The sequence below is a fragment of the Glycine max genome, chromosome 10, assembly GCF_000004515.6.
Source record: "Glycine max cultivar Williams 82 chromosome 10, Glycine_max_v4.0, whole genome shotgun sequence".
Taxonomy (NCBI): Eukaryota; Viridiplantae; Streptophyta; class Magnoliopsida; order Fabales; family Fabaceae; genus Glycine; species Glycine max.
The window spans coordinates 45,565,961-45,592,184 of NC_038246.2; the positions used below are offsets into that span (position 1 = coordinate 45,565,961).

The following is a 26,224-nucleotide window of genomic DNA, read 5'->3' on the forward strand; positions in this document are numbered from 1 at the left end:
CCATGTCCTACATCGCCGTCGACTACCTCCGCCACCTTTCTCCGGTGTGGCACTCGCGTCTGCAACCGGCACTGTGGTCCCTCCTCGCCCTCGCTGCCGTGGTCCGCGTCCCCTCCTACCGGCACTGGTCCGCGGAGTTCCGGTCGGCGATTCCGTTCATCGCCTCCATGTTCTTTATGCTCGCCGCCCTCCTCTACGAAATGATCTCCGTCCGCTCCGTCACCGCTGTGCTCGGCCTCGACTGGCACCTGTAACTGTCTTCCACTCCAACTCGGTTTTCTTGTTCCTTTTTATCTCGTGATTCTGTATTGATCTTGATGGGGTTTCGGGAAGTGAATTGGATCTCGTTTGAAATGTAGGTTTTAATCTGAATGCGGATCTATAGTTAGTTAAGTTTTAGATTCAAAGGCTTCACATGCTTCTAGAGAAATGCTAGTAGCACACTTAGCTGAAACTTGTTGGAAATTACAAATTTGTGTAGAATGAATCTCACTGGTGATTTTATAGTTTTCAATAAAATTTCAACAATAATATAGAAAGTGTTAGAAGGAGTGTGGCAGAGAGTGTGTTACCAGCACTCTTCATATATCATATGGTAGCAAATAGTAAGTATAAACCAGTTAACACAAGTTCAGTGGCATTGGTCATTTCAATTTGAAAATCACTATTAAAAACTGGCTATTAGGTTTTGAGTAGTTCTCTGTTAACATAAATCACAATAAAAGATCAGCCAGAGTGTGTCTTGGTTTATTTTACATATAAAAAAATGATAACTCATTTACTTTTTTTTTCTGACAGGAATACACCTCCTCTTCCAGATACGGGGCAATGGTTGCTCTTGGCGTTAAATGAGAAACTTCCTTCTCCAATTGTTGAGATATTAAGAGCTCGAATCATTGGACTGCACCATTACTTGATGCTGTTTATGATGCTGGCTTTCTCTGTGCTATTTGATTCTGTGAAAGCTCCAGGCCTCGGATTAGGTGCTAGGTACATGTTTACCATGGCAGTTGGTCGCCTTCTTCGTGCCATAACTTTTGCATCTACAATTCTGCCATCAGCTCGCCCTTGGTGTGCTGGTTCTCGGTTCAGAGTTCCGGGATATCCTCATCGTTGGGCTCAGAAATATTATGTTCCCTATGCTACAGATCATGATGCTATCAGCCGGGTGATAAAGGTCGATACAGCTTATGGTATGCAGAATATAATTTTGCTGGGTTCTAGTAACTGCTTTTATTAACTTACAAAGTTATGTTCTCGTACTATATAACGATTTAATCCGGGAGTGTTTATGTTATTGCCCATAATTTTAACAAATTTATAAGCCTTGTGATGCTGGTTAAAGATCCTCTTCATTTATTTGGCATAGACTTCGTTGGCTAGAAATATTACCTTTGAATTGAAACTGCAAAATATTAGGTTTTGAACCCAGGAATTATTTGCAGCCACTTGGTGTTTCTTAGGTGCCATTTTTATTAAAAAATCTGAACTTGCCATTCTTTGTGATTGTTGGAATTTAGATTTTCTTATTTCATGTAGCATCCATAAATATGATATTTGTTGGAAAAGTCACCTAAATTGTGGTCACCCCTAGATAAAGGGGTGCGTTGAAAGTCTCACATGATGGATAACCGTGGGCAAAATGAGACATGTTGAAGTCCCACATCGACTAAAGATAGTATGTCGAGATAAATTATATAAGTGGGGAGTAATCCTTACTTTACTAGCTGATTTTGTAGGATTGGGTTAGACTCATAACTCACTTTCTGACAATTTTTAAGGTTTTTCATCACAGCTGGGTAATGTTTATCATCAATACCTTCCTCTATGTCTATATGAACCTGTCCATCTTATAGGGACATTTTGCTTGTATGAGAAGGTCCTACAAATTAACGTACGCTTCTTTCTTAGTTGACATTGGAAAACCAGTTGGTGACTACCAGCCAAATTGGGGTTCGATGAGCTTTCTAATTGATTTTATGCGACCCACTGTCTCCGAAGGACCTTCATGGTACAGTCTGTTAAAGAAAGCTGGAGGTGGCTGCAATGACCTCCTATACAGTGGCCACATGCTTGTAGCCGTACTCACAGCCATGGCTTGGACGGTAAGATTTGAATTAAATCCAAGACTACATTGTGTTATCATCTTGTGATTGTTTGCATTTGATTTTAGAGTAGGAGCTTAATAATGATTGCAGGAAGCATATGGAGGATTCAGTTCTGCTCTTGTATGGCTTCTTGTGATGCACAGTGCCCAAAGAGAAATACGAGAACGCCATCATTACACTGTAGACTGCATTGTGGCCATCTATGTGGGGATTCTCTTATGGAAGATGACAGGTTTTATCTGGTCACGTGAAGCTACATCTAGTAATAGGAGGCTGAATAAGTTTGAGAAGATTCAAAGCAGACTAATCCAAGCTTCAAAAGACTCGGACATTGATGAAGTGAGGGAGCTTCTCAAAGAGTTTGAGTTAAGCAGTGAAGAGAGCAAGAATCAGATTGGAATTAAATATGCACGGTTGTTTCGAAGTGCCACCATTGTCTTTGCCCTCACCATTGTTGTTCTGGCTTTCACATTGACAAGTGATGGATGATCTTCTGGTGATCCGAATTTTTTAGATTGTCACGCATGGTTTTAAACTTGCAAGTTATTTTGAACGTATTCTGGTGTTGTCAGTAGTAGTTTTGGAGTCTTGCAATTATGTACATCACGTAATGAGCCTATCTGTAATGAATTTAAAAAAAATGTTATTTTTCGTTCGTGTCTCTTACATGTTATTAGTGTGTGTCAAACAAGAAATTATGAATTCTTAATTAGTTTGATCATCAAATTTTAAAATATGATTTGTAGTATTTTTAAACCGAAGGAGATGTTAAGAAAAACAAACAAAAAAACAAAAATCAAAACCCATATCTGAATAAGATGACAAAAAAATAACTAGATCTAAATAAGAAAAAAATAAAAACCAAATCCATATTTAAATAAGTAAATTCCCAAAACAGAATCTCAAATCTTAATAAGGAAAAAAAATGAAAATCAAACCCACATCAAAACCCTTAAATCTGCAGTATAAGACTCCACGTTCCCCTTTTAGTATGAGAGTCTCGACCTCGCATTCTAAATCAAAAATATCATATCTAGGTAAGAAAAAAAAACAAAAGTCAAACCCAAAACAAAACTGTAGATCTAAATAAGGAAAAAATGAAAATAAAACCCTCAAATCAGAATGGTAATAGCTCGATTGACGTTGATGAGATACTATTGTGTTTGAACCGGACTGTTAGGTCGAAGCTCTTATACAATAGTGTCATAATCAAATTATCACATTTTTTCATATTTAAAAATTAAATTTTAATTTTTTATCTTGTCGTGATTAATTATGTTTTTTTAAAGAAAAAAAATGAAGATTTACCCTAAAATACTTTTATTTATTTTAATACAAATGGTGATTTCTAATTTCTTGTACATCCTAGCATTCCAATGTCACGCGGAAAATGTTTTTGGCTATGATTTAATGAATGGAAAAGAAAAAGAGATTAGGGATTGGGAGAGAGAGTGGGAGTCAGAGAGCAAATGAAAGTAGCTGATTGGACTTTGGGTCCGTTTGTTCCTTCGCTTTGTTTGCTTCAGATATTTTTCTTTTTTACGTTTTTTCTGTTGCTTCATCCCAAACAGAGATATTTCGGTAACCAAACATTTTCTCTTCCCCACCAAAACAGAACAAACACGTTCGTCTCGTTTCGTTCCCATGGCGGTCTCCGTTTCCGCGTCCTCCGCGATTGCTTCTTTGAACTCCGAACGCTCCACGCGCTTGGCACCCTCACTCGTCTCCGCATCTTCTTCCGCCAAGCAATCCTCGCTGCAATTCACGTCGCCCACGCGCCTTCTTCGGATTAGTACTCCACGCGCTCCCGCTCCTTCGCGACCTCGATTCCTTCCTCTGGTAACAAAAACAACACTTTCTGCTTTCCTTTTCCATTGCAGCTGTTCACGGATTTTAGTAAATCAAGCAACACGCGTGATTATTTTTATTATTATTATTATTATTATTATTATTATTATTATTAAACTGATTTTGAGGATGATAAATTTCGTGTAAATAGTTAAATTAGTTTCTGGAATTATATATTAGTTGTTTAACAATGGAAAATACATTTGTCGTCCCTCAATATGTATTTAATCGTGAAATTAGTCGTTGAATGTGTATTTCATTACTCAAGTTAATCCTCGAATTTGTGAAGTGAAGACTAAATTGAATGAACAAGTAAAGAAGACTCAAGGACCTTGAACATTAATTTGACAATTAATTTAATTCTGTTAAACTGTTCAACATTTTTAGCAATTAAGATCTTATAAGCATTTGGTATATTGTTTTTCTGTAGGTTCAAGCGAAGAAACAAACCTATAACTCGTTTGAAGATTTGCTTGCCAATTCTGAAAAGCCTGTGTTGGTTGACTTCTATGCAACCTGGTAAGTTCCTCCCTCTCTGTTTTGTCTTTCCTCCGTATCTGCGTGTTGTGTGTTATGCTAGGTTTTGTTAACTGATGTTTTTTGAGGTTGAAGTTGTTTTGTTAACTAGTTATATCATATAACACCTAATGAGGAACCGAAGACCTGGTTTACAGGTGTGGTCCTTGTCAATTCATGGTTCCCATACTCAATGAAGTTAGCACTCGGCTTCAGGATAAGATACAGGTGGTGAAGATTGATACTGAGAAGTATCCAACCATTGCTGACAAATACAGAATTGAGGCGTTGCCGACTTTCATCATGTTTAAGGATGGAGATCCTTATGATCGCTTTGTAAGTTAGATCATACTTTTTTTTTTTCATTTGAATTATGCTTTCCTTGCACCTGGTGGTAAACTGTGTCTCAGCACTTTATATATATAATGTATGGAAGCTTCATCTTCTGCTTGTGCAATGAACTCCTATCCTAACACTCACACATGGCCTGAAATGGCATGACATTGTATTAACAATGTTGCAATGTTCTGAGATATACTTAACATGGATCTTACAATGCTTAATAGTCTTCTTTAATTTTGTTAGAAATTTGAATTTGTAATGTTAAGGATACGAACAATCTTAATACTTGAATTGATTACTTTACCAACTAAAAAGAAGTAGAAATCATTTCTTTATGGGAACTGCCTTAAGTTAGCTCTACTTGACAACAATTTGTGGAGGGCTTGCATCTAGAGGAATCATCTAGTTCCTAATTTTGATTAAAACTTTGATGTTTGCATCTAGAGGAATCATTTATTTATATTCACTTAGGCTTGTTGACTTTGAAAATGAAAATGAGGTTGCCTTGATTATGATGTAAAGAACCTAATTGCTAGTTTGGTACATCCGTTCAAGGATGTTTAAATAGAGACTTCTGCCTGCAGTCAATATAGCATGAGAATCTTGTAGACAGATTTTCTTGGGCTGAATCTGTTATTTACTTGTGAAGTTTTGTTGTGAAGCTATTTAGATGTTTGTTTATTTGACAAAACAAAACAAGGATGTTGACTGCTATCTTCATATTCTTAAGAATCATCTCCACCTTCTAAGCAAGAAAAACTTTTGGTCTTGATGACTTCCAGGAGGGAGCATTGACTGCAGATCAGCTCATTGAACGCATTGAAGCTGGCCTCAAGGTTAAGCAATAACCCTAGTAAGTCTTTAGTGTGTTAAAGATGCTCGAGAACATCTTAAAATTTCTTGTATATATCCCAATAATCCCTCCCTGTAAATTCCTTATTGTTTTTACCTTTTTCAGCTATAATGAAGACACAGAAGCTTGTCTATTGGAATGTTCGATCACATACATGATATGATTGACTGGAATCACTTGTTGTTTCAACATCATTCAGACATTTTTTGAAGAGATTAATGTATCTCAAAATGCATAGATTCAGCCCTAAAATATTTGTTGTTTACTTATTAGCAGTGGCATTTTTTTTTTAAAGAAATCACGACTAAACCTAGTTGTGTTTGTGAGTTCCTTGAACGAGCTAATTCTTGTCTCTTCTTTTGACTCGTTCCACTTTATCTATTTTCATTTTCTGAGGTTTAGAAGCACTGCAAGTATACAGAGATCAGTTGGTTATTGTTTGCTATGCACTGATTGAATTGCATGGGAAATGATTTAACATTAGTAACAAAAAAAATTCTCCCGTTGTGACTCTATAGTAAAAAAAAAAGTATTTTTTTCTTTTTATCCATATGAATTGAACATGGTGGATATTAGAGGTTTTATAACATTTACACATTTTATTCAATTAATTGAGTTATATCTCTTTGATAAAAAAAAAATATTATATCTTAAAATTAATTTAGATACACATCTTAATTATATTTAATGATTTTAAAATAACTTTATTTAACTTTTACCCATGCAAAAAGTTTGTTGACAATGTTGTAACATGAAAGGTTGTTACATCAAATGATCCATTATGTATGTTTGGATGAGTGTTATTAAAATTATTTTTAAATGAAATTAATTTTGTAAAATTGATGTTAGTGAAAATTTATTTTAAAATAATGTGATTTGATTAAATGTTTTTTATTATAAAAACAAGTTAAAACTAAAACTTAATATAAATTTTTTATCCAATGCAAAATTTTTATCTTGTTACATATCCATAAAAGTTATTATAAATTATTCTAACTCGTTAATTAGTTATTCAATTTTTTTTTTCAATATAAAATCAAACATGTGAAATGTTATTCAAAATCAATTTTAAACTTAAAATTAAATTTTTTTCGCGTGAATTAAATATACACTTAATGCGTGTTGTATTAGTATTGTTTTGTGCGAGTCAAGGTTAGAAGCTTGTGCAACACATGCACCTTCCAGGGTCAGTTTTGCACCTCGATGTGTTTGTTGACTTTGGAGTGCACAAAATGAACAGTCAAACTAAACTTGCAAGGTATAAATATGTGGATTTTTTTTTTTACGTTAAAGAATAATATAAATTAAAGGTGGGAAAAATTGAAAATCATTAATTGTTGCTTCATTATAAATGTGGAAACTTAATTTATTTTTTAATGTCGGCCAATTCAAATATTTGAATGATAAAAAGGCTTAATAATAATTACATAATAATATAGTATATTAAAATATATTATTTTCTCAAATATAATAATATAAATTATTGGAGGATTAAATTCATAAATAAATTTAAAAAAAATTAAAATCAAAATTAAAAATAACTAAAAAGATTAAAATATAATTTTACCTCAATTTTACATGATGTGATTTGTTTGTAATATACATTGCCGATCACACATCGCACGTTAGACAGACTATAAGTTTAATAAGTTTAAATATTCTTTTAATCCTTACAATTTAAATTTTTAAAATTTTTCGTGCATATAAAATTATTGTTTTACTTTTAGTCTTTATAAATTTATTTTAAATTATTTTTAATCTTTAAAACACTTATAATAATTTTTTTAATATAATCTTAAACTGCATATTATTTGAGCTTATAAACATTTTCACATAAGAAATATTTCACTCAAGCATTATGCTTCTAAGATAGGCCTTGGGTAGTAATCATACAATAACCTTGCTCGAGATTACTAGATTAGGGCATATTTAATGGAAATCAACATGGTCTCCAACACAAATTGGACCAAAAAGACATAGGATTAATAAGTAAAATAAATAAGATCAACCAACCCAATCAAAATCAACGTTCGAATGCAACAAAATCCAAATCCGTTCTCAATAAAATTTTGTCGACTTTAACAAAACAAAAATATATCTCCTTCAAAAAACGGGGAAAAAAGAAAGGAAGTGAGAGCTCAGCGCTTCTTGGACACACCAACAGTTTTACCCCTACGACCAGTGGTCTTGGTATGCTGGCCACGTACACGAAGACCCCAGTAGTGTCTCAAACCACGATGGTTCCTGCATGCAAGTATAAATATCAATTTCATTGGATTTAATAGAAAGTAATTTGACATGTGTTTCCATATATTTCTATACGTTTTTATGAAAACAAATGAAGAGGAAGCCACCCCCTTCTTTTTAAATGGACGATATATTGATATTGATACCAATCAAGGGAATGATGATTACTACACTTCACTGTTCAATCCTTTTCCTTCTTTTTTTCTTTTTTCAATTCCCTCCATGATACCAAACGCAGCTTAACATGCAGACAAGAGTGTTGAAGCCATACAAATCTAATTCATATGGTATTATATCTAACATCATGCCGAAAGCACAGTATTAGAAAACTAAAATGTATCAACAATTAACAGCTTCCTTTGATTTTCCATTCTTTTCAGCAATACAAGGCTTACCATTCAGCCAAGCAGAGCATATTCTGAATGTCAATACCTTTAACTGCAACTACATTTTGGCAACAACGAAGAAGAGAGAACACCGTGTATTTCCGTTCATACCCACACACATTATTTAATACTTTTGCAGTTTATGACATTTGATGAATGACCAAAAAGAAGCAAGCTATGCCATATTATGCAAGTACACATACAATAAAAGATCTATTGGAACAGCTGGACAATGTCTTGTTTAGTTTACATGAATTTTTCAGTTTTCATTTGGAAACAGTTCCAACACAAGTTAGGGAAAGAGCAGACACTCAGCGCACTCAAATTCAATATATTTGAAAGAATGTATGTTAGGGAGGTTAGCAAAAAAATGTTAAGATGAATCACAATATCATTTAAAACACAGCAAGATTAAACAGGTTGATTTTCACAAAACAGTGTATCAGTTATATCTAAACATTTTTCCATATTAATCCAGAAAACGTCAATCTTCATTACCTGATTTTCTTGAGTCTCTCGAGATCATCCCTGAGCTTCATATCAAGAGCATTAGACACAACTTGAGAGTATTTGCCATCCTTGTAATCCTTCTTTCTGTTCAAAAACCAGTTTGGGATCTTGAACTGCCTAGGGTTCGCCACCACAGTCATCACACTGTCCAACTCAGCAGCAGTCAACTCACCAGCCCTGACAAACAAAAATCCCAATTTCAACAATAACCACAAAAATGTGCGAATTAACGAGCAATTGAACTCAACCAATAAAAAAAAGCACCTTTTGTTCATGTCAACATCAGCCTTCTTGCAAGCGATGTTGGCGAATCTCCTTCCAATACCCTTGATGGAGGTCATTGCGAACATTATCTTCTGCTTCCCATCCACGTTGGTGTTCAGCACACGCAGAATGTGCTGGAAATCCTCGTTCGCCACCAGAGACTGCAACACACACAAAAAAAGAAATCAGTTATCGATTAAGGGTTCCTCAAAATAGAATCCTTTTATTGTTCAATCAACGTTGTGAAGGGAGAGGTGCAATAAAATAATGGGAGCGCACCATTTTCTGACGAGGAAGTGTTGTTGTTGGAGGGTTACGCCGCCGACGATGCTGTTGTAGCTGGCTGATTGAGGATCTGAAACTCTAATATAGTGTGCTGCGACTGCGCTAGGGTTTTGTTGTGTGCGCCACTGAGAACGACGTCGTTTAAGTTAGGGAATTTTTGGGCTTGGTCTGCTCCGTTGGCCCATTTCTGACCTGGTTTTGGGCTTTCTTTTCTTCTTTCTTAAAAAAAATAAGACAAATTTAATTTTGTTCCATTATTTTTTAAAATTTAAAATTTTGATTTCTTTAATTTTTATTTTAAATTTTCATTATTAATTTAAAAAAATCCAAAATTTTAATTCTCATAATTAAATTAAATTCTGTTTAATTTTTTTCTAAATTAATCCTAAAAACAGCTAAATAATTAAAAAAAATTGTGACATGACTAATAAAAATACATATGTTAGTCCATGTTAATCAAATACTTAGATTAATATTTGAAATTAATGAAAGATACTAAAATTATAACTTTTTTGTGGTTAAATTCCATATTTAGTCTCCTTGACTTTTCAATTTTACATTTTGATCCCTCTCATATTTTATTGTAACATTTGATTCATTGGTTTTCAGATTTTGTGATTTTGATTCTTCAATTAATTTCAAAGCATTGAAGGTTAAGTGATTATTCTTGACCGTCAATTAAATGATATGATATATTTAATATGAGTTTATTAGAAATATAAATATGATTATTGTTTAATTAAATCAAGTGAAAAAAAATAAAAAAAGGGATGGTCGAGGCCCCTTTCCACTTCCCCCATAAGGGTTCCATCGTGGTAAATTGAACTGCATAACTTTCCTCTTGGTCTTCTACGACAGTTGCATCCCAAAACTGAGTGGAACCTGCAATCACATTTCTTAAAACCAGATCAATACGATGTAATAATAAAAGGAGCTAGTTGAGATCTGGATTTCGAGGATGTGTGCTGTTGGTGTCCCATGTCACCATTGTTTCTTTGACAAATGCCAAGCTAGATTTCATGTGCTCTTTTTTCTTGTTGGGATTTTATTTATAGACAAACTTTATTTTTTAGAAAAAAAAAAATCTAACTCTGCATAGACAGTTCATATTTCTTCATATATAACTACCAGATATATCTGCGTTGGCATAAACCAGTTGAATTTAATTTAAAGTATATATATTTTTAATATTATGAATTATATTATATAAATGAAATTAAATCATTTTTATAATAGCTATTGTAAAATTAATATTCAACTTATTTAATTGGTTGATAACATATCAAAATTATATTTATCTTTTTTATAATTAATTTTCTCCTGAGAAAGAATATGCTTGAACTCATGGGATGGAATGTCCTAAGTTGCCGACACTAAGCAACAGTTCAGCTAACAACTGCCATTCAAATGGGTCCCAATCCAATCACCGCCAATCTTTTTCTTTGTAGTATTATTTTTCAACATAATCATTTTCTCTGACTTTAATGTTACTTTGTATTTTTTTATGTAAATGTTCTAAAATTAACTTTAATACCACGTATTTCTATTTTTTAATTACTGTAATCAGAATTTTTAGTTTTCAATAAGACTTTGAAGTATTCTTATAATTTTGATATTTTTGAGTGGATTGTAAAACTAATATTTGAACCATGATTTCTTAGAATACTGTAATATTAAATGAGGTGGTAAGTACGGAATTCTATCAAAGTAATTAGAATAAACATAGAAAAAACTCAAAAAGATAATAAGTAACACAAAAAAAGGATTACAAGCTAATGAGATAAGTTAGTATTATCAAATACTTTTACTTTCTTGAAAGAAATTTATAAACTAATTAAAAAGAAGAATTAAGTTATTTGAAATGACCTGTCAAATGCACACTGGAATTATTTTAAAATGTAATTAAATAAGATATAAGTTAGTTGCAGTATAATTTTATTTAATATTTAACAAAGAGAAATGAGCTAGTAACTTGTCTAAGTTATTTTCTTAAATATAATTTTTTAAAGAAGGAAATGGCATGTCAATCTAAGGTATAAGAAACATTTAAATTTAAAGAGTAAATAGATGTATTTATACTTATTTTGTCTAAATAGATGAGTAGAGTCTAGAACTTATGATTTGTTAGATAAAAAATTATGTCTTAGTTCACTTGACTAACTTTTTGAAGTTGCTAATATGTCTAATACAAGAAATTAAAAAAAATAAAATATTTATTAAAATAACAATAAAATTATATTTAGAATTCTATATATAGGACGAGTATATCACGATTTTTATAAAAACTTTTATTTCTTAATTTTTTGATCGGTATACTAAAAAAAATTATTACTAAAATTTTTTAATTGATTAATGATCTCCAAATATTAATATTTATTTAATAATATTTTTTGTATCTCAAACAACAATTTATCTACCTTAACATGCCTGGTCGCTGATCCGCTGCTGGACCTGTCTTTCTAGTATCGATTTGTCGTACTCGTACAGTGCCGTTCTTTTCAAAAACAACATTATATCATTTTCATTTTAATTTCAATTGTGCAGACACAAAAATGTCACATGGCTACGTGTTCTTCGTTGCAAACATTACAAATAATAATAATAGAAAAAAAAAGAGAAAGAGAAAAAATGGAAAAGAACAAAGAATTTGAAAATGATCATAGCAATCTTATCGACGAACAAATTACATATCACAAAATTTAGAATACGTGTTTATAACATCTTAAGTAATTGTCTGATTTAGATTTTAATAATAAAAAATGCAAATAACTGAAATAATAAAAGATGTATTTAAATTATTTTTAAAAATGAGTATTTTATATTACAATTCAAAATATAATTAAGGAAATTTATTTTGATCTTAAATCAAACCACTCTTGTTAACATTATAAACAATATAAAGAAAACACGTGAACGCAAAGATATGATAAAGTTTATAACATACTATAAAAACTGAAACACTATTGAAATTTACGTGTGGATCATATTTAAGAATGTAAAAAAGGGAGTCATGACATTATCTAATTATCACTTATTTCAATCTTTGTACCAAAATGGACTTGGGGGGAAATTTGGCAAGCAAACCCAATAATTAATAATATTGATGTTATAATATATGGAAAAAAATCATATTTTATTATATATTAATTAGAATAGTACGTACTATTTTTTAGGGATAACTTTCTCATTTCTTATCATCTCTTAAAATTTGTTAATTACCACATTTTCTTATCAAACGCATTTCTTACTTAATATATATCAATTCAATGTTTAATTCATTCTCTTTCATCTCTTATTCTCAACACCTAAAATTATACCATACTGTAACTAATTTTAACAAAAGGGTGTGTATATAAAGTATATATGATTCATCCAAAGTTAAACACTAGTAAATACACATTAGGGGAAAAAAATCATGAAAGCATAGTAGGACCCAGAATTTGCAATCTTCCACAAGATAATTTAATGCCCTACCAAAAAATCAGTAACTTAAGCAGCATGTCTAACATGATCATCGTCACCAACCCTTTATAAATAGGCAACTAGTCCTTCCCCAAATATCACATCCCACCTGCTTAAACCCATTTCCATAATAACTTTTTTCTACTTTCTTCTCCATCCATTTTGATTCGTAATTAACTTGATTCACAACCACCATGGCTGAAGAGAAACACCACAAACACCACCTCTTCCACCAGCACAAGGACGAGGATAATAAGCCCACAGAAACCGAAACTGGTTACGACAATACATCTTACTCTAAGCCTTCTGATGACTATGACTCTGGTTTCAGCAACCCATCGTATGAGACTTCTGGCGGTGCCTATGAAACTGGTCACAACAAGACATCATATTCTAGTGATGATCAGCCAGCTTCTGGTGGTGGCTACAAAAAAACAGGTTATTCTGGTGGCATTGATGAGACTTCTGGTGGCGGTGGATACGGCGGTGGCGGCGGTGTGTACTCTGACACTACCACTGATGGTGGATACACCAGAACAAGTGGTGGTCGGTATGGTGATGAGGTTGACTATAAGAAGGAGGAGAAGCACCACAAGAGTCTTGAGCACCTTGGTGAGTTAGGTGCTGCAGCTGCTGGTGCTTACGCCTTGGTAATCTTCTTTACCATTATTATTATTTTGCTTTATAATATATTTTCACTAAGTTAACATAAAAATGATTGTCATTTGTCAATTAATGTATGTATGCATGCAGTTAAACTTTTTACACAGACATAACACTTTTAGTTTTATGCTCATGCGGTTCTGAAAATTCGGAAAACTAGCTAAAGGTTTATTACAAGGACAAAAATTTAAATGCAGTTTTATAAAGTTTGATATTATTTTTCATTTTGATATGTTTTTGAAATATCATAAAATTTTCATTTTAATATGTTTTTTTAAAATAATTTTATAACTTTTGTATTCTTAAATAATTTTATGAGTTGAATCAGACAAAGAATTTACGGTTCCTCTCATTTCTAATTTAATTCAAATTTATTGAAAATATATATTTTTTAAAATTATAATATTTAGAATGATTTATGATTAATTGACATTATAAAAATATTTACATATATATGAAATTAAACAACTCATTTAAATATGTCAAGGGCATGCTAGACTTCTGTGTCTATTTCCCTTTTGATATTCATTGAATAATTAAATTTATTTAAATATTTGTGAATAGAGAGATAAATTTTTTTTATTATAATTAAACCAATTATCATCACACATATAAGTGGGTCATTGTCAATTTTCACCGTACATATGTTCGAAAAGCAAACTTAAATAATTGAAATTTTGTTTGCTGCAATTGGTTTGATAGCATGAGAAGCACAAGGCAGAGAAAGACCCAGAGCATGCTCACAGGCACAAGATAGAAGAGGAGGTTGCAGCAGCAGCTGCAGTGGGATCTGGTGGGTTTGCTTTTCATGAACATCATGAGAAAAAGGAAGCAAAGGAGCAAGATGAGGAAGCTCATGGAAAGAAGCACCACCATCTCTTTGGCTGATGAAGCATAAGCAACCAATTATGAGCATATCCTTCTACTTTAAATTGTCTTGTCTTATATATATATATATATATATATATATATATATATATATATATATATATATATATATATATATATATGCTTTTGGCTTATATGTGTGTGTGTCTTTAAGTTAATTATATGCCAGTTTATTTTGGGAGAGTATGGTTTGGAGAATGTTTCCGTGATATATGCTGCTGCTTTATACATGCATATGTATTGTGTTAAGTGATATATATATATATATATATATATATATATATATATATATATATATATAATTACTTGATATTTATCTTATCGATCAATAGATTTTTTTTTCCACACATCTTGAATTAGGAGTGTATACATTGAGAAGAAAGAAAAAAAAGAAAGAATGGTAAAGTAGTGATAATTGTGATGAATAATTTCATAAAACAAAAATAGGAGTTTGTAAAACTTTTTTCTATCTTATTCATCAAGTACACCATGCGACATGCGTGCACTTATTTTCGAAACAATTAATCAATTCGTTAAATCTGTTGTTCCTTTAATAGTTTAAGCTGAGCGATATATATATATATATATATATATATATATATATATATATATATAATGTAAATTAAAATTAAAACCGATCATCTAATTAAAATAGCTGGGGAATTAAAATGGACCACACACACGTACCATATGAAATTTTCTTTCTGTTACAACAAGATGTGCAGTCACTATATTGATTGTGATTTAATTGTTTTATCACAAAACACTATGTCATTTAACATGAATGTTGTCTATTTAGGTTAAAGCATCTAAAGCTAGAATTCGCTTCAGATTAAGATATATTGTTGTTAATTAAAGGACTAACTAGTCAATAGTAACCGAAATTATTAGGATGTATGCTGATTTTGCAATATTACGAACGATGGCCATAAAAATTAAATGCATGTAATTCCACTTAAAAATTCACAATCACATATGCACATATCAACGCTACAAAAATTAAAAGAGGGTTCAATTAGGGCAAGAAATGGGGTCACAGGATTGAATAGCGTTGACAAAGGTATTAGTTTGTCAGAGTTCGATCAGTTTTGAAGGAAAAGAAAAGAGGATAATTTTTTATTTATTTTGAGTAAATATTTTCTATTTTTTTCTTAAAACAAACAAACAAACATATAAATAAACGATCGTGTGTGTATATATATATATAAACGAATAAATATATTAAATATAAACTTAATGTCTTAACCTTTTAGCTTTTTACAAATATTGTATCTCTTAATTGAAAAATGTATTGTTTGCTTTACCTTTGGTTTTCCTTCAAAACCCTACTTATTATTTTGCTTTATCGTTATCCAAATTACCGGTTCTCTTGAATTCTTGGTAATCGACTGGATGTGTCATTCATCACTAATCACTCATCAAAATCCCATGTTCCCATTCAGATTCACCTAGACATCAGTTTAAGAAATGCTAATTTGCACGAAATTTCGTGAAGTTTGCGCGAATCATCGTTTATTCTATCACATAGTAACATCTTTTATATATATATATATATATATATATATATATATATTTATAAATTAATGTTTACTTAATAGATGGCTGGTTTATTTTATCTCACGCACGTCTCTCATTGCAGAGATTCACATTGTCTCACCCTCCTATATTTCATGTAACTAACGCAGAGCTGCCTTCCACATCCTGTTAACAAACGTCTTCACATTCTCCCGCTGATTTCACGCCACACACTTTGATCAGCACATTGCATAAGCCTAGCTCAATATATACCGTGTATACAATAGATATAAGTTTGAATGAGTGATTAAAAAAATATATAAAATTGATTGGATGATTTAAAAAAATATGATGTAGATTTAATTTTTTCTGACAGACAAAATTAACCATTCATGACTAACATTCTCGATAAAAAAAAAAAAAACATATCCCACAAGAAACAAATGTCAACACAAATCAAACTTGCATCGAGCTTACCATGACACACCATCATTCGTGCTAAGCTTCGAATCAGATATGATGATGCCAAGAACCATCAAGCTACAGCAAGCACCATCCTCAACCAAACCCACCAAGTCACGAACCCAGAAGACACAACTCCATTTTAAATTATTATATAAACTCGACCATATATCAAATTGATCCAAACCGTTTTTAAATTGATTTCACTTAGATTACAAATCCAAAATTAACTTTAATAGATGCAACTCACTCAGTTCCAATACTTAGCCTGTTCTAGCTAGCCTCTAATGATATTATTGCTAAATCGGAGTTCATTCTATTCGTGTGCACCGGTAAATAGCTAGTTACTCACCTTAACCCAATCTCATTTGGCCCATCCGATCTATTCCATCTAATCACTAGGATCATCTCTGATCTCTATTGCCACCGAATATTCAGTTGCTTCATTCTAGAATACTTTCTCGTCAATAAAAGAAAACGTATCAAGTACTTTGTGTGCGCCCTTTAATCTTAATATTTTTAGCCATTTTTACAGACATTGGTTTTTTTAATCATTAAATAAAACAATTTCTTTTTAAGAATTTATTATATCAAGTACTAAGATCTCTTAATACATTTAAAACGAATTTTTTTTTCAAACATTATAAACCAGTATTTATTTCTAGTTCAAAAGTTCAATTATGAAAATTTCAATTTTTTTATTACTAAATGAATGAATAGTTAAAAGGAAAGCGATGGAGAAGTCATTGGCAATCACTCGTATACATTCAGCAAGTGGTGGACATGTGTGCTGCAATGAACACACCCACTGTGGGGGCAACCTGGATATTAATGAAAGTCGAAATTATCACTACAAACCTTAATAAATTGATCATAGAGACAAAGGTCCTTAATTGGGGCAATGAATTATCCATCTCATGACTCATCGACGGATGGAGATTGGGTTGGGACAAGACAACTTTCACATTTCGATCTAATAATCGCCACGCTTCTACCAAAGATGTCTTTCCCCATTTATTCGGAATGCTTGTGAGATAATGGTGCATTGTGACTTCAAAAACACGCTACTATGTCACAGTTCATTGATTTAACTAATATCAAAGTATTAATTAATAATCACAACACTTAAAAAAATTAATAATCACAAGTACACAACTATATACGAACACCAGTGCAACTGTTGTTACTGATTGTCCGGACTCCGGAATCAATTCAAGGCCATTTCCCTTCCTGAACTTGTATAATCAACCTCTGTACCATACAGCTATATACGAAACTTAAATGTTGTAACAATAAAATACTTTGTTTGGATAAGGGAAATAAATTAGTGAGGATATTTTAAGAAATTTATTGAAAAAGTAGAAGGGAGATATATTTTTTTAATTAATAAAGGGTGGTATAAATATCATTATTAGCCTAATGTTGTAACAAAAAAAATACTACACTTGAATGTTTTGCAACCCGACCGGTAGCTAGTGAATGGGCACAAAAGTAACCCAACCCATTTGGGATATAAGGCTTCATATATATTAGCCCAATAGTTAAGCTAAATTCTGTAATTGTACTACTGTTTTCGTAAAATGTAAATGAATAAAAGGTTCAATATTGCACCACTGTATAATGATTAATGAATGGTGGAATTGGGTACAAGATTTTTCTATTTGCTATTTATGAAAAATTACTCTAATAACGTTCCTTTTTCTCCTCCTTTTCAAACATTACCCTTCACTTGTTTGTTTCACCGCACTTTCTCCCTCTGGTTTCACTTTCACCATACTACCCTCACCTATGATTTCACTTCACTGATCCCATCTCGTACATCTTCTCATGAATCTTTTCCCAAAAAAACCTCATGATTAAACAAGATTTAATCGAGTGAACGGCTTCAGCAATAAGATCCACTTTGCTGATGATCAAACAAAATAACAAATTCCTCTAGTAAAGCTGCATCTATCGTGATACAACAGTTAGTCGGTGAATAGATAAATGGTTCTTTTTGTTTTGTAAGTACCCTCAGTCCCGAACAAATTTAAGGACACAGTTAGATCCTTAATTAGATGTTTTGTCTATAAGGCTTACATTCGACTATTCGAGCAATTAAGGTACGTAGGAATAACACATATTCTCAACCACGTCAGATCGAATTTTATGAAATTGTACCACTGTATAATAATATTCTAGGACAACCATGTTTTCTACGCTGTTGATGTTGCACTTAAGTGTCCAAAAGCAATAGTAGATTCCCTCGAAGGCAATAAAAAATAGGAATAGTGGCAGTGAAGCAACTCACCAACGCTATAGCAGCTATGCCCATATACACAATATAGTGAAGAAATGAATATGTGCTTTACTTGCACATTTTCTTCTTAGTGCCACAAAACTATACTGGGATACTCTAAAAATTGCTGGCATCATGTCTATTCAAATAAATACAAAAAACTGAAACATTTGACAAGGTTCCATTGTTTTCAGGAAAAAATAAGGATCATGGAGGTTGAGTTGGGGCTGAAAATCACAACGACCAGAGATGATACCACTTCCGTTTCCGATTTTCAATTTGCCAAAGACAGATCAGGACCTGTCTTCTTGTCTAAAGAAACTGATGCAAAGCTCATCCTCACTGCACATCTTAAAGGTTTTTTCACTCAAATTTTAGTTATTCTTTGTTAGTCACTGTTAAGAAAAATAAGAAGGAAAAATGGAGTTTTCATAGAAGCTCTTTCATATAATTTCTCTAAAAGTTGAAATGTATAAGTTGATTTTAATTTATGCAAAAAATTAATTCAATTTACCTTCTTACGTAACATATACAATATTATGTTAACGTGCAAATGCAGGATATAAGAAGGAGAACATTGACATCAATATCAATAAAGATGGTAGTGAGATTTCGGTGAGTGGAGAGAAGGAGGTGCAGGAAATGCAAATGATACCGTTCAAGAAAGTGCTAAAAACCATAGGGTTTGAGAAGAAGTTTAGTATTCCTGATGGGGTGGTTTTGGATCAGATCAAGGCTAAGTATAACGAAGGGGATGAAGTTTTGACAATTGTGATGCCAAAAACGGAAGTGGGAAAAGGAAGTAGAGAAATTGAGGAGGTGAAAGAAGAAGTACCCGAGTCAAGTGTACAAGAAAATGTTGTTGATAGCGTGACACCAGAGCCACAGGAAAGTGTGCCAGAAAAGATTGAAGAGGAAACACCTGCAGTGAAGAAGCCCCAAAAACCATGGACACCTTGTCCTCCTTTGGTTTTTGGAGGATCAACTTTGCTTGTAACTCTAATATTTCTTGTAATAAACTATATTAGAGCGAGAAAGAGATAATTTTGTTTTTATTTGTGATGCACTATAGTGCTTGGGGACCCGATGTTAGTAGAGAAAGAGTTAATTTTTAAGTTTGGTTCAAAGATGTTTTTTTTTTAAAAAAAAAATTATTTTTGGGTGTCTCCACCAATATAAAGTATACTATATAGATTTTTCCTATACTAATACTGCATCTCTCTACTCTCCAGGTATCGCAATTTGATAATTGTACTGAATTATTATGATTTTAATTAAAGGACAAAATAAAAAATATTGGCACATTATTAGATGATGAATAGCTGACCACGACCACAAGGCAAACTTCCGAAAATACTCTTTTAGAATATCTTGCATACTAACACTAGTGAAAGTGGGGCTTAATCTCAAATCTCAATATTCAAATCATATAGTGAGAAGTCACATGTGCTCAAAGAACACAATCATATAGTGTATACAATTGGCAGACGTCATTGATGTAAAATTAACAAATATGAACTTCAAGAAATCAGGTGGAAACCAATTTTGAATAATCACAATTCCAGAAGCATGTCAGCTATGTCATGATGTTGGAAATTCCACATCGTGATAAAAATAAAAATAGAAACATCACGATCCGATCTTCAACGAATAAGTTTTTGTTCAATGGGTTGTATTGCCTTAAGTAAAACAGGCCGAATAATTGATCTAGAACTCTCTTGTAACCCATTAAATATTTGCTAACCATCTACAACAACTAGGACTATAGGTTTGCACTGTAAAATGACCAAAAAAGAAAAGGCTGGTACTCAAATGGGCAACAGAATTGGCCTCCCTGCTTTGGAAGCACAGCAAAGCAGCATGCTTATTTCTTGGAGACACAGTTCCCTTCTGAAGCATCTCAATAATATGCAGATTATCCATTTGGCAAACGACATAGTTCCTATGGCCTCTGTCCCACGGAAAATGTAAGCCATGAGCTCAGCCACTGGTACTCAAATGACAAAGCTAGTTCATCTCGCTCAAGTTTGGTTCATTTTTTTTAATGGGCATTTTGAGAACGCTGGTTAAAATTAAGAATTTCATGTGAATATTTTTTTTGGATTAATTATATTTTTTGTTTCTAAACTTTTTTAAATTCTTATTTTTAGTCCCTCTATGAATATTTGACCCATCAAAATCCCTAAACATTACTTTCGTTACTTTTGGTCATGATAACTTGCATTATTTTTATTTTTTTTATGTTTTATTACAGTAATTTTTTTATTGTTCAAAATCACTAAGAAAAATGCTTTGTGGTATCACTCTTTGTTTGGAAAGAAATTTTAAAGAAGCAATTTCTAACGGTTTTGCTTTTCAAAATTCCTTTGCAAACCAAGAATAGATTAATATATATATATATATTTGAGTTAGACAATGACATAACAAAAAGGTGTATCTTGAAAGAAGCATTTTCATTAATTAACACGTGTTAAGGTTCTAATCAGTGTTGCTTTATCATAGAAAAGACTTTGGTATATATAATTTTTAGGATATTAATTAAAAAATAAATAAAACTAAATATTAAAAATATATTTAGTTTTATCAATATATTCTTACCGTAATTTTTAATACTATTTTTTTATTTATTAATTACGCATGGTTAATAAAGTGAAATAGAAATAGGTTGTTTTGGACGTACAAAAATAATTAGTGTTGAATAGTTCTATTTTTTGGGCTTTTTTATCAAGGGGTAAATTTTTTTTACAATTTTTCAACGGGGTATATTTTAAAAAATTATTTAAAATGGGATTTAAATCTGCTTTTTTTACTATTTGTAACCATGTGTTTGTTATGTTAACCTACTTTTTTTTCGTAAATCTATTTTTTCTTTTAAATTTAATATTTTTTACGGTTTGATTTTTATTTTAAATAAAAAATTTAAAAAATATATATTTAAAAATGTAATAAATAATATTAAGTTGATTTTATTTTATATGTTATTATTTTATTTTAATTTTTTATTATTTAAAACATGTTATATATATTTTTAATATAGTTTACTTTAAATGTTTTTTATTTAAAGTTTAAATAATGTATCAATAAAATTAAAAAAACAACATAATTAATACATTGATATAAAACACACAATACAAATGAAAGAAAAATATAAAAATTACAAATTATTTTAGTCATGTACTTGTTTGTATAGACAGTTAGCCCGATTATGTCCTTCACTTCTACATAATGAGCATTTCTTAGGCCTAATTGAAATTTGTTCATTCATCTCATTAAAAATATATATAACATGTTTTAAATAATAAAACATTAAAATAAAATAATAACATATCAAATAAAATCACAATAAATATACTAATAAAATCAACTTAATATTATTTTACATTTTTACATATATTTTTGTTAATTTTTTATTTAAAATAAAAATCAAACCGTAAAAAATATTAAATTTAAAAGAAAAAATAGATTTACGAAAAGAAAAAAATAAATTAACATAACAAAAACATGGCTACAAATAATAAAAAAACAGATTTAAAAAAAAAAACTATTTAAGACTTTGAAGTCGTGAACCTTTAAAATATTAAAAAAAAGTATTTACGACTTTAAAGTCGTATTTTAAAAATAAAAAAAAATACGACTTTAAAGTCGTAAAATAAAATAAGCTTTGTACTGAAGTCATAAATATTTTTACAACTTCAGTTAAAAAAATTAAAAAATAATAAGTCGTAACAAGTGTTATGACTTCTGAGTTATAAGTCGTAACACTTGTTACGACTTATCCCATTTTGGATAATTTTTTAAAATATACCCCCAATTAAAAAATTACAAATTTTTTTACCCCGATTGGTAAAAAAGCCTTTTTTGAGCAACTTGTTGAGTAGACTAATTCATCAATCAATTGCCAGAGTTGAGTGGACCTTGTCCAACCACCATATACGTAACAAACTCTAAGGTGGGCACTAAGCTATTTTCAAAGAACAGAGATTTTTACTTTATTAGCCAGATACAACATCAACTTGCTAGAAATAAAGGGCCATACCTTCAACTTTAGTCCTTCTATATCCCATATAAATTTATTCTTTTATTTAAGACTACATAACATAATCAAGAGCAAACCATTTCCTTGCTTAATGTATTCACATTGTATTGAGCTGGAAAGACAATAGTTTGCTACTGAAACAAAAATCATAAGTTCTTCTAAACCTACGCATAAGTTGCAGACATAGCACGTGCATACAGATGGATAAAGATACTATACTTATAGAAATCATCATGAAGGCACTGTCCACATATAAATTGCATGCCTTAACGGTTGAATAAAATTGTTTCAGTGACACTTAAAAGACATAAAAATAGATTGTAATTATTCAGATAACATGAGAAAAAAAATTGATGTTCAATCAAATAATAATAACAATATATTATAGCATTACCTTAGCCGCTGAACCAAAACTATGACATTTTAATGCAGAAAATGAGAGAGACGCCGTCAGAAAAACCTTGCAAACACTTCCAAGTTCTAGCACAAATGTTACCCCAAAGCCAAATCTTTGATGACTTTATGAGATGTTATAAAGAATAAAAAATAATGCATTGACATCTGGTCAACAAATTTTACCTTGACCAGGAACTAGTGTCACATTGCCAAGAAATTCAATTCTGGATGGCAATAAGCCAGGTCAAAGTCCACCCACTTCAATGACTTGACTGCAAACTCAAAACGTATTTAAAGATTCATCTACAACACTAAACAATTGCGGTAGTATTTTCAATACCCAAATACATAAGACCAAAAAAACAGATTTACTCTCTGACAACGAATGATTCAAGGGTGAGTGAGACACTGGTCTGTGGTATATTTTGATTTGCCTTGAAAATTTGATTTTGATTGTATTAAACCCACATGCTACAGCAATATCTTTGTAAGACCATATTTTCTTAAGAAAGGTTGTAAGGACGGAACAGAAAAATATACTTGACCATCGTCAATGTCATTAACAATTCAAGTTTGGAAAAGATAATGAAAGAAAAATATAAAACAAGCAGTCTAATGGAGACAGAATCAATATGTCCTTTTTTGATAGTTAGGTCTTTAGAGTTTAATGAAAATTAAACAATCCCAAGCTCCAACGGAAGTCAAGATTTTACAATAATCTGCTCTTCCAAACACAAATGTAAGTATATGAACAAAAAGGAGATTTATCTAACACATATTCATAAACAAAATCAGCTACAATGAGGATGCAGCAAGTTACAGAGAAAATTGAACATCACGAGACAAAATCAAGGGGAGAGGAAAACAAAACAGACCACAAGGATCCACGTCATTGTGATTTTTAGGTACAAGAATCCCCCCCCCCCCCCCCCCCCCCCTTACCACTTCATTGTTGGTATCATCTTCATTTCAAATCACCAGCCTTTCTAATTCTTCCACTTTTTATCTCCATTGATCGTTCGCTTCTTCATTTTGTAATCTTCCATTTCTATAGAAGCATAATTAGGCTATGATATCATCTCAGCTTCTATTTTCATTACACAGCACCCACAAATAGAGGATGGGGGCAACAATTTACTCAGCATTGCTTGGCCTGCCAATAGAGTCAAGCCCTTCTGTACGGCTGCGCACAATTATATGGAACACATCCCTCACTTGGCGCTCCAAAGGGTCTAGTCCACCTTTCAAAGCATCACAGACTAGTGAAACCTCCTGCACTATCTGTCTAACCTCCCGTTCTTTCTCCTCTGTCAAAGGAAAGTGGACAGAATCAGCCAAATCATTCATCACTCTAGCACATTTCTCAATCTGATGAATCTCCTTAAGCAAGCCACAAGAATTCTTCCGCTCCCGCTTCTTCGACTCCTCCATGATCCTTTCGTGAAGCGAGAGGATTGCAGCAGCCCAGGAGTAATTCCTGGGAATGGTAAAATGGACATGTAATCCGCGGTCCTGGCATGGAATTGCAGCCACAAGAGCCCACATCACAAACAACAGGATCGAATTCATGATGAACACAGGCATTGCAAGGCCACCAGAAGCCATAAGCTCATTTGCCTTAGGTGGATAAATGTTGTTCCCAATTGCTTGGAGCTGCCTAGCAGCAGACCAAGTTCGAGAGACACTCCACGAAAGTGATCGAAAATGCCCCAAAGACCGATGGTGATAGGTATTATTACTGCTATTATTGTGACCATGGCTATGGCCATGACTATGATGGTCCCTGCTACCAGTGCTGCGGCCAAAGGACCGGTTTCGATGTGCAATCGAGGCGTTGGGATCCTTATCATCAAGCATCCCGATGTGCAAATCAATGAGAGCCTTCTTGGCTCTACGAAATTGGCCCTCACCAATGCTCCTCTGATGCCCCAATGCATAGGGCACAATCTCCAATAGCTTCTGCCATTGGCGAATCTGCTCAATACCATCACGAATGGCATTGCAAACATCCAAAGCCTTCACACTTCGCTCAAAGTAATCAGACACCATGCGATCCAAAGGGGGTCTCAACACCTGAGCCCTGTGGCTATGGAGAATGGCCTTGAATTCCTCTTGGCAACACAAGAAGCAATGAAGGAGCTTCCCAACCCACGAGAGCGAAAGCAAATCATCATGAACAACCGAAGTGAGTTCAAGGAACCGGTTAGTGACGTGTTGCTGAAAGGATTCTAACTCAGCCTCCAAGCTTGACCCTTCCATGGAAATGGAGTGAACCTGTTCTCGACGAAGACTCAGAATTGAACGGCCAAAATGGATTAACGATGAAGGAGAAGACGAACCTTGGTAGTCCGTCGCGGGCATTCTCACACACAACGCAACTTATACAAAACCTCACTCTCTCTTCCCCCAATACCTATCTCGTAGACCCAGTGGTACCCAGAATTTAAAAAAAAAAAAAAAACCCGAATTACTCTCCAAGTTGACAACTTTTTCACCTCAATTACAAAACCCAGAAATCAAAAATCAAATTTCACACACCCATTTCCCAAAATCCAATTTTGAAAAAACAAACCTTGAAAACAACAACAATAATAATCTCAAGGTTTAAGACTTTTACAACTGCAACTTGACGTCCCGAGAATCGAAAACCCAAAATTTTCCTGAAACCAAAAAATTCCCCTCCAAATTGAAATCACTCCAATTGGAAAACCTAGAAGTGAGAACCAAAATTGGGCTTGAATTTGAACCCAGTGAACCAAAAACAACAACAAATTGAGAATGAGAATTGAGAATCTAAAATAGAATTGATAGAATTTCAAAGGGTGAGAGAGAGAATCAGAAAAGGAAGTGAGAGAAGAAGAGAGAAATGTTGGGAGAAGTGAGGTATGGAACCCTAGTAGGAAGAGAGGGATTATATTGGGGACAATTGGACCGCGTATTATGGTGGTTGAAAAATATAAACAGCGAAATACGCAGAAACAAAAACACGAACCCAGACAAAAAAAGGAAATTTATTTTCCTTAATTCGGAGTAATATTGAAGTTTAGGTTCTTAATCTGTGGTTAATTAGTGAAAAAATTAAGGTTGAAAGAGAAGCTTTAACGCGGACCGAACACGTATCGGACACGGTGGCAAGAACCAAGATTCTCAGGTTTAGTGGCGTAG

At 32.5% G+C, this 26,224-nt stretch overlaps 6 protein-coding genes across 9 annotated transcripts; 4 read left to right on the forward strand and 2 right to left on the reverse strand.

Annotated features, from left to right (window-relative positions):
• Positions 1–2: 2 nt before the first annotated feature.
• Positions 3–2,769, forward strand: LOC100809466 (uncharacterized). Its single transcript, XM_003536375.3, has 4 exons — positions 3–250; positions 799–1,193; positions 1,912–2,105; positions 2,199–2,769. Exons 1-4 carry the CDS (start codon positions 3–5, stop codon positions 2,595–2,597), a joined length of 1,236 nt encoding a protein of 411 aa, XP_003536423.1. The 3' UTR covers positions 2,598–2,769.
• Positions 2,770–3,526: 757 nt separating this feature from the next.
• LOC100306580 (thioredoxin Y1-like protein) lies at positions 3,527–6,074 on the forward strand. Of its 3 annotated transcripts, none has more exons than XM_014762517.3 (5): positions 3,527–3,947; positions 4,387–4,475; positions 4,631–4,808; positions 5,597–5,650; positions 5,773–6,011. In XM_014762517.3, the coding sequence occupies exons 1-5, from the start codon at positions 3,753–3,755 to the stop codon at positions 5,776–5,778; spliced, it is 522 nt and encodes a 173-aa protein (XP_014618003.1). In that variant the 5' UTR covers positions 3,527–3,752; the 3' UTR covers positions 5,779–6,011. The 3 variants fall into 3 exon arrangements, with proteins under 3 accessions (XP_014618003.1, XP_040861480.1, NP_001237043.1); NM_001250114.2 differs by having other exon boundaries at positions 3,574–3,947; positions 5,597–5,667; positions 5,773–6,074; XM_041005546.1 differs by lacking the exon at positions 5,773–6,011 and having other exon boundaries at positions 3,528–3,947; positions 5,597–5,670.
• A 1,525-nt stretch (positions 6,075–7,599) lies between these two features.
• On the reverse strand, positions 7,600–9,485 carry LOC100499922 (40S ribosomal protein S18). Of its 2 annotated transcripts, NM_001349781.1 has the most exons (4): positions 9,354–9,476; positions 9,075–9,235; positions 8,799–8,987; positions 7,600–7,911 (listed from the first exon to the last, which is right to left on the reverse strand). In NM_001349781.1, exons 1-4 carry the CDS (start codon positions 9,354–9,356, stop codon positions 7,806–7,808), a joined length of 459 nt encoding a protein of 152 aa, NP_001336710.1. In that variant the 5' UTR covers positions 9,357–9,476; the 3' UTR covers positions 7,600–7,805. The 2 variants fall into 2 exon arrangements, with proteins under 2 accessions (NP_001336710.1, XP_040861483.1); XM_041005549.1 differs by having other exon boundaries at positions 7,629–7,911; positions 8,799–9,235; positions 9,354–9,485.
• A 3,407-nt stretch (positions 9,486–12,892) lies between these two features.
• On the forward strand, positions 12,893–14,499 carry LOC100809999 (abscisic stress-ripening protein 5). The gene is made up of 2 exons (XM_003536376.4): positions 12,893–13,471; positions 14,187–14,499. Exons 1-2 carry the CDS (start codon positions 13,016–13,018, stop codon positions 14,370–14,372), a joined length of 642 nt encoding a protein of 213 aa, XP_003536424.1. The 5' UTR covers positions 12,893–13,015; the 3' UTR covers positions 14,373–14,499.
• A 4,034-nt stretch (positions 14,500–18,533) lies between these two features.
• LOC100779509 (uncharacterized) lies at positions 18,534–19,939 on the forward strand. Its single transcript, XM_003535520.5, has 2 exons — positions 18,534–18,984; positions 19,187–19,939. The coding sequence occupies exons 1-2, from the start codon at positions 18,837–18,839 to the stop codon at positions 19,669–19,671; spliced, it is 633 nt and encodes a 210-aa protein (XP_003535568.1). The 5' UTR covers positions 18,534–18,836; the 3' UTR covers positions 19,672–19,939.
• A 3,883-nt stretch (positions 19,940–23,822) lies between these two features.
• Positions 23,823–25,982, reverse strand: LOC100780049 (protein ROH1). The gene has a single exon (XM_003535521.4). The coding sequence runs from the start codon at positions 25,418–25,420 to the stop codon at positions 24,194–24,196; it is 1,227 nt and encodes a 408-aa protein (XP_003535569.1). The 5' UTR covers positions 25,421–25,982; the 3' UTR covers positions 23,823–24,193.
• Between the last annotated feature and the right edge of the window lie 242 nt (positions 25,983–26,224).

What these genes read in the sequence shown, in the direction of transcription:
- LOC100809999 (XM_003536376.4), top strand. Translation starts at nt 13,016, where the DNA reads ATGGCTGAAGAGAAACACCACAAACACCACCTCTTCCACCAGCACAAG. An exon ending in CTGCTGGTGCTTACGCCTTG is followed by an intron (nt 13,472 to 14,186) that starts GTAATCTTCTTT and finishes TTGGTTTGATAG; the next exon opens with CATGAGAAGCACAAGGCAGA.
- LOC100499922 (XM_041005549.1), bottom strand. An exon ending in GAGAGACTCAAGAAAATCAG is followed by an intron (nt 7,912 to 8,798) that starts GTAATGAAGATT and finishes ACTTGCATGCAG; the next exon opens with GAACCATCGTGGTTTGAGAC.
- LOC100306580 (XM_041005546.1), top strand. Translation starts at nt 3,753, where the DNA reads ATGGCGGTCTCCGTTTCCGCGTCCTCCGCGATTGCTTCTTTGAACTCC. An exon ending in GACCTCGATTCCTTCCTCTG is followed by an intron (nt 3,948 to 4,386) that starts GTAACAAAAACA and finishes GTTTTTCTGTAG; the next exon opens with GTTCAAGCGAAGAAACAAAC. An exon ending in GAGATCCTTATGATCGCTTT is followed by an intron (nt 4,809 to 5,596) that starts GTAAGTTAGATC and finishes GATGACTTCCAG; the next exon opens with GAGGGAGCATTGACTGCAGA.
- LOC100779509 (XM_003535520.5), top strand. Translation starts at nt 18,837, where the DNA reads ATGGAGGTTGAGTTGGGGCTGAAAATCACAACGACCAGAGATGATACC. An exon ending in CCTCACTGCACATCTTAAAG is followed by an intron (nt 18,985 to 19,186) that starts GTTTTTTCACTC and finishes GTGCAAATGCAG; the next exon opens with GATATAAGAAGGAGAACATT.
- LOC100780049 (XM_003535521.4), bottom strand. Translation starts at nt 25,420, where the DNA reads ATGCCCGCGACGGACTACCAAGGTTCGTCTTCTCCTTCATCGTTAATC.
- LOC100809466 (XM_003536375.3), top strand. Translation starts at nt 3, where the DNA reads ATGTCCTACATCGCCGTCGACTACCTCCGCCACCTTTCTCCGGTGTGG. An exon ending in CTCGGCCTCGACTGGCACCT is followed by an intron (nt 251 to 798) that starts GTAACTGTCTTC and finishes TTTTTCTGACAG; the next exon opens with GAATACACCTCCTCTTCCAG. An exon ending in AAAGGTCGATACAGCTTATG is followed by an intron (nt 1,194 to 1,911) that starts GTATGCAGAATA and finishes CTTCTTTCTTAG; the next exon opens with TTGACATTGGAAAACCAGTT.